Source organism: Camelina sativa, chromosome 3 (genome assembly GCF_000633955.1).
Source record: "Camelina sativa cultivar DH55 chromosome 3, Cs, whole genome shotgun sequence".
NCBI lineage: Eukaryota > Viridiplantae > Streptophyta > Magnoliopsida > Brassicales > Brassicaceae > Camelina > Camelina sativa.
Window position 1 is genome coordinate 20,609,723 of NC_025687.1, and position 6,344 is coordinate 20,616,066.

The 6,344-nt window shown below is 32.8% G+C and overlaps 1 protein-coding gene across 1 annotated transcript; it reads left to right on the forward strand.

Moving 5' to 3' along the window:
• On the forward strand, nt 2,475–4,055 carry LOC104777629 (heat stress transcription factor B-4). Its single transcript, XM_010501909.2, has 2 exons — nt 2,475–2,868; nt 3,145–4,055. Exons 1-2 carry the CDS (start codon nt 2,590–2,592, stop codon nt 3,949–3,951), a joined length of 1,086 nt encoding a protein of 361 aa, XP_010500211.1. The 5' UTR covers nt 2,475–2,589; the 3' UTR covers nt 3,952–4,055.

Genomic DNA, 6,344 nt, shown 5'->3' on the forward strand with positions numbered 1-6,344 from the left:
CGTTCATATCATTCACTATTTTATCCAAAAAATTTTTTTTTGGTTTGTTTTCCATCTAGATTTTTTTTTTCTATGTCAGTCAATGTTCAGTAAATAATCAGAGTTTTATATATCTTAATGTGTTGAATTTGAGGAACTTTTTTAGTTTTTTTTTTTAGTTTTTTTTTAAATTCAGAAGTTCCTTAACCTACACATATCTAGGACAATGAATCTCTTAAAAAGCATAAGTGTAAAAGCAAAGGACTGTTTTACATGATCTCTGTAAACTAAGATAAATTTATCGAATTTTTTGAATGGTTTATGGATAAAAAATAAAATAAATATAAAGAATACGAGTTTATTCATGATTTACTCTGTAAGTCATATTATAATATGAAGGAGAGAAACTAGTCAAGTGCTAGTTGCCCGAGGAGAAGCAGAGCCTCTCATGTGATATACACATGACCTAAGAAATTAAAGGAAAAGTGGGATATACACATGACATACTTTTAGTTTTTATTACATCATTTATGGTTTTCACATGAATCTATAAGTCAGATTTTAATCAATAATTAAAAAGTCACACTTTGCAAGATCCAGAAAGATTAAAGATCTCTTAATCCATTTTAAGTTACCTATGAACAGTTTAGAATCCATATTATTGTGTATAAGCCCTTCTGTGTGTGTGTCTTTTTGGATATAAAAAGGACAATATATATATATATATGTGGTAAAAGGACTTTGTTTTATTAATGTGAGGGAATAGAAGAAAGCAAGAAAAGAAACAGTTGGTTGTGAGTAGAGGGAAACAGAAGAGAAAGTTTCCAGTAATAACAATAAGTTGAGAATAGTTGCATTAAAGAAGAGCAGAGAAGAAACCTCAAGAAGAAGAAAAAGTGTTGACCAATAAAAATACAGAGTAGTAAATTGAATTGAATTTGGTGTATACTAAAGTTGTAAAAATAGGAAAAAATAGTAAAAGAAAAAGAAAGAGAAATGATTGTTTAAGAAAGTAAGAGAAGGAAGTGGTGGGTGAGGGAAGGGATCGTAGTTTTGTCAGAAAAGAAACAAGTATGAAGGAGAGGAGAGAGTCACGGGTTTGTCTTGAAAGCCACTTTTGTTTATTTTATTTTTTCAGACACTCAGACACATATTCCCCTCCATCTTCTCATTAATCGAGGTTGCTAACTTCCAAATTCTAATTTACATTTTTCACATAAACACTTTTCTCTTTTTCTTTTTTAATATTTACTGCATCTTCATGTTGATCAAAAACTTACTTTTTAGAACTTTTCATGCATTTGATTAATTGTGAAAGAAAAGTTTAAATTTCCACATTAGCTTTGTTCACATTAGTCCGATGAATTTAGGATATGGTTGTTGTGTTTTGTATGCGATTATTTTGTGTTGATTATGTAATTTACTAATTAGTAGAAGAAATTTCGAAAGAGGCTAATCAATTAATTGTTGCAATTTTATTCTCTCATATGTTTACAACTTTATCTTCTTTCGGAATATACACAAAATATAGGATTTCATATTTCGTTGTCTCCTTTATATGATTTTGACATGATATAAGAATCTTTAAAACTAATAAATTTAACTACTTTGGAACCTTTATTATTTCTTTCTATAGTTTTTTTTTTTTTGGTAAAATCTTTCGATAGTTCTTCTACAAGAAGAAACGTTTTCCGATAATATATGCATAGCTTAACCAACCGCAAAGGATAACCCGAAAACTTTGTTAATTGAAGAGTGATCACCACGATGATATCAGGTTAGGAGATTGCATACGATATTGCAAGCAACATAAAGAAAAATATCGGATTTGAAGATAATGTTATCGTTAATTCGAACTATAGTGCATCAAAACTTAAAAACACTAGTGGACGACAAATCAATGCACCACCAGTCTCTATCAATGGAATGGTTTTACAAATAAGAAAGCATGAATGTTACATGCTATTATGGTCTCTATTGACACACGGTTGTGGGAAGATCTCAAAAGAATAATGTTTGGTAAGAAAATGTTAAATAGAAGAAAAAATAAAATTAATTACTAAAACATAAAAAGTAAAGAAACAGTGCGACATTGGTGTTACGTTCTATATCCGTGTTTTGCGTTAAGAAAAAGTGAATTCACGTATGGAAGAATCTCTCACTCACGTATACATAAGTCAATAAGTCTACTCAATTGCATATCCATGATATTTCTTTTCTGAATCAAAACTTAATCATTTGATGATCATTTTAGGCACATACATTTTTTACCAATTTTTTCACCTCAAATTTTTTATTTTAACCAAACATTATTTTTGTGTGTGGGCATGCAAAAGCAAAAGTAGAACACACTACTCTTCCAATTTTCATATATACCATATTACCATACCAGGAGAAAAATAAAAAGTCTCTAATTAATAGTAGTTACACATGAGGACAGATACACACACGTACGATCTATAAACCTCAAAGAAAAAGAAAAAAAAAAGTTATAATAACAAAAAAACAAATTAGTACTCAGTCACTACTCAGTACTAGACTACCATTTTTATCCCAACCCCACTCGATACAAAACAAACACAAACCTTCTTCTCTCTCTCTCTCTCTCTAATGGCGATGATGGTTGAGAATAGCTACGGTGGTTACGGTGGTGGTGGAGGAGAAAGGATACAGCTTATGGTCGAAGGTCAAGGCAAAGCTGTTCCTGCGCCGTTCCTGACAAAGACTTATCAACTTGTTGATGATCCTGCAACGGATCATGTCGTCTCTTGGGGTGATGATGACACTACTTTTGTCGTTTGGCGTCCACCGGAGTTTGCTCGTGACCTTCTTCCTAATTACTTTAAACATAACAACTTCTCTAGCTTCGTTCGTCAGCTCAACACTTATGTATGTCTCTCTTCTTTTCTCTAAAAAGTTTCGATTTTTATCATATGGGTTTTGAAATACGCAATGTATTGTGATTACCTATTTCTTAAAGATACGATATTTATATCCACAAATGGAAGAAAGATTGGATTTTTGAGATTTTGTGACTACCCATCTCTTAAAAATCAAATCTTTATACCAAAAACAGAAGAAAAATGTGATTTTTTTTTTTTTCTAGATTTGGGTTTTTTGAGATTTTAGAAATGTTCTTGATTTTGTAATCTTTGATTTTGTTAGGGATTCAGAAAGATTGTGCCAGATCGATGGGAGTTCGCGAACGAGTTTTTCAAGAGAGGAGAAAAGCATTTACTTTGCGAAATCCACCGCCGCAAAACATCTCAAATGATACCACAACAACACTCTCCGTTCATGTCACACCACCACCACCACGGTCCGCCGCAGATTCCATTCTCCGGCGGAAGTTTCTTCCCTTTACCACCACCACCACGTGTCACCACTCCAGAAGACGACCATTACTGGTGCGACTCACCACCTTCAAGACCACGAGTTATCATACCACAACAACCCAATAATACCATTCATGACACGGCGGCTCAAGTTACGGCATTGAGTGAAGACAACGAGAGATTACGACGGAGCAACACAGTGTTGATGTCTGAACTTGCTCACATGAAGAAACTTTACAACGACATTATCTACTTTGTTCAAAACCATGTCAAGCCTGTCGCTCCAAGTAACTCTTACCTCTCTTCGTTTCTCCAGAAACAACAACAACAACAACAACCTCCAACGCTTGATTATTACAATACCACCGCAACTGTCAATGCCACTGCTACTAATCTCCAACATGGTTTGAACTCATCTCCTCCAACTTCGCAAAGCTCTATTACAGTTCTTGAAGATAACACTAATCATCATCATGATCAGAGTAATAATGTGAGAAAGACTAAGCTTTTTGGAGTTTCGTTGCCTTCTTCTAAGAAAAGATCACATCATTTCTCAGATCAAAGTAGCAAAACTCGACTTGTGTTGGATAAGTCTGATCTTGCTTTGAATCTCATGACTGCTGCTTCTACACGTTAATTTGGTATTTGTGTTTTTTTTTTTTTTTTTTGAAGATTCAGTCAGCATTATTAGCACTAATGTTGTTATATGATGATGAACATGAATATTAAGAAATTTTTTCTTTTTGTTTCTTTGATTAATAATCTTCTTTAATTAGTGTTTTGTTTTGTTTTCTGGGCTTGTTGTCCCGAGAAGATGAGAATGTCAGTGATGTCTAATGTAGATAGGCTTTTTAGGTTACTTTTATGCATTTTCGAAGTTTTCATGTGTATTGGAACCTATCGGGTTATTATTAATTCTCTTTATTTAATGCGTTCACGTCTCTCTCTCTCATTTTTTTTCATATGTTTTGTTCTTTTTTCTCGTTTTTTTTGATCGATCAACGTCATCTTTTCCCCAGTTTCTGGTTCCCAGAAATTTTAGTTTTGTATCACTTGTTATTTAGCTTGTTTTTTCATTTTCTAAAAAAAATGAAATTATTTAAAGGACCTTTAAATTTCGTGCTGATTAGACAAAAGTAATTTTAGTGTTTGCCAGTACCACGAGGACAAATATGTTTTCTTTGGTTTGGCCTTACTGAACGAAAAGCCCACTAGATGTCTTTAAAAGTATTAAACATCATTACAACCAAAACTATTTGACGATGCAACATGATTATTTTCTTACTGATTTGGCTAACTTATCACCTAGCTTTGAAGTTAGTATTAAATAGTGAACTTCCAAATTTCTAGGTATGTTCAGGTATGAATAGGTGGCCCAATTATTGGGCTGGGCCGATTATGGATTGGGTTAAACATATGCAAATTGAGCTCTGATATCATATTGACATTCCAATTTAAAACAAATTAACAATGAGTAAAGAAGTTCATATCTTATATATATATTACTTAAGATCCTACTCAACTTCCAATGTAGGACATTGTATGCCTAATAATTAGCTTCTTCGATGTTGATGGCTAAAATAACATAAAGTAATAAATATAAAGGATTGGAAAGAAACAAGAAACTTCTTATTGAATCAACCGAAGGTTTGGCGGTTTACAAACTAATTTGAAAATTTTGCCAAGCTAAAGGATACAAATAAGAGAGCAGAACTAAACAAGTCGAAAATAGTAGATTTAATATTTAATTCTTAAAACTAAAATAATAATTTATTGACGCATAGAGACCCAAATTTATGTTATAAAGTCCATATATCCTAAGGACAACCCCAATAGGAGGTTATATTTTTGGGCCTCTTAAATTTTTTAATTAATATATTATGTACTTTTAGTAGATTAAGAACTTTCGAAATATTAATTAAAATTTTCACCTCCAATAGGGAGTTTTAATTTTGAGTCTCTTAATTTGATTTTTTTTGGAAATAAAAAATTTAAACTAATATGAAATTATTGCATTTGAGATATATGTTTATAAAATTATTGCATTTCATTAAATTGTAAACACAGAAAATATTAAAACATAATAAAATAGAAGTACAAATCATAAAAAGGAAAAATGATTAATTTTATTCTCCAAATTTTGCCCAAATATTCTCAACTAAATCATCTTGCAACTGTTTATGTTTTTCTCGATCACGAATACTCAAACGAATGTTCATCATAGTGGAGACACATGAAGGCCTGATTGTTGGCAAGGTGAAGTCCACTTCTGAAGTTCGGTTGGAATCCATGTGTGTGAATTCAGATGGATCAAACTGAGTTTACTCATCGCGTTCGTCTTCTACTATCATATTGTGCAGTATGATACACACTCTCATTATATTTCCAATTTTTATCTTATCCCAAAGAAGAGCCGGATTTTTGATTATGACAAATCGAGCCTGCAAAACTCCAAAAGCACGCTCGACATCTTTACATACAGCTTCTTGATGTGTAGCAAATAAAGAGTCTTTTGGAGTTTGCGGAAGTGGAATAGATTGGATAAAAGTAGACTATTTTGGATAAATACCATCCGTGAGATAGTAAGCCAACTTGTAATGTTTTCCATTGACACTATATTTAACTTTCGAAGCTCGACCGTTTTAAATATCATCAAAAACGGGAGAGCACTCAAGAATATTTATATCGTTTAATGTACCTGGAGGTTCGAAAAAAGCATGCCAGATCCATAGATCTTGTGGTGCTATAGCCTTCAAAACGATTGTTGGCTTGCCAGAACCACGTGTATATTAACCTTTCCATGCGGTTGGACAATGCATACAATCGATGCTTCCTATCATCCCCTAAAACCAGCATCTCTCTCCAATATCGAGTAGTCGTTGAAGATCTTCTGGTGTGGGTATTCGTAAGTACTCATCTCCAAAATAATTTATGATTACTTCAACAAAATTCCCCAAGCATGAGAATGCTGTGGTTTCAGCAAGTCGGAGGTATTCCTCAACCGCATCAGCTGCCGAACCATATGCCATC

Bases quoted from the DNA above. Each gene is read 5' to 3' on its own strand.
- LOC104777629 (XM_010501909.2), top strand. From the start codon at position 2,590: ATGGCGATGATGGTTGAGAATAGCTACGGTGGTTACGGTGGTGGTGGA. The intron at 2,869-3,144 runs GTATGTCTCTCT...TGATTTTGTTAG, and splicing joins TTCGTCAGCTCAACACTTAT to GGATTCAGAAAGATTGTGCC.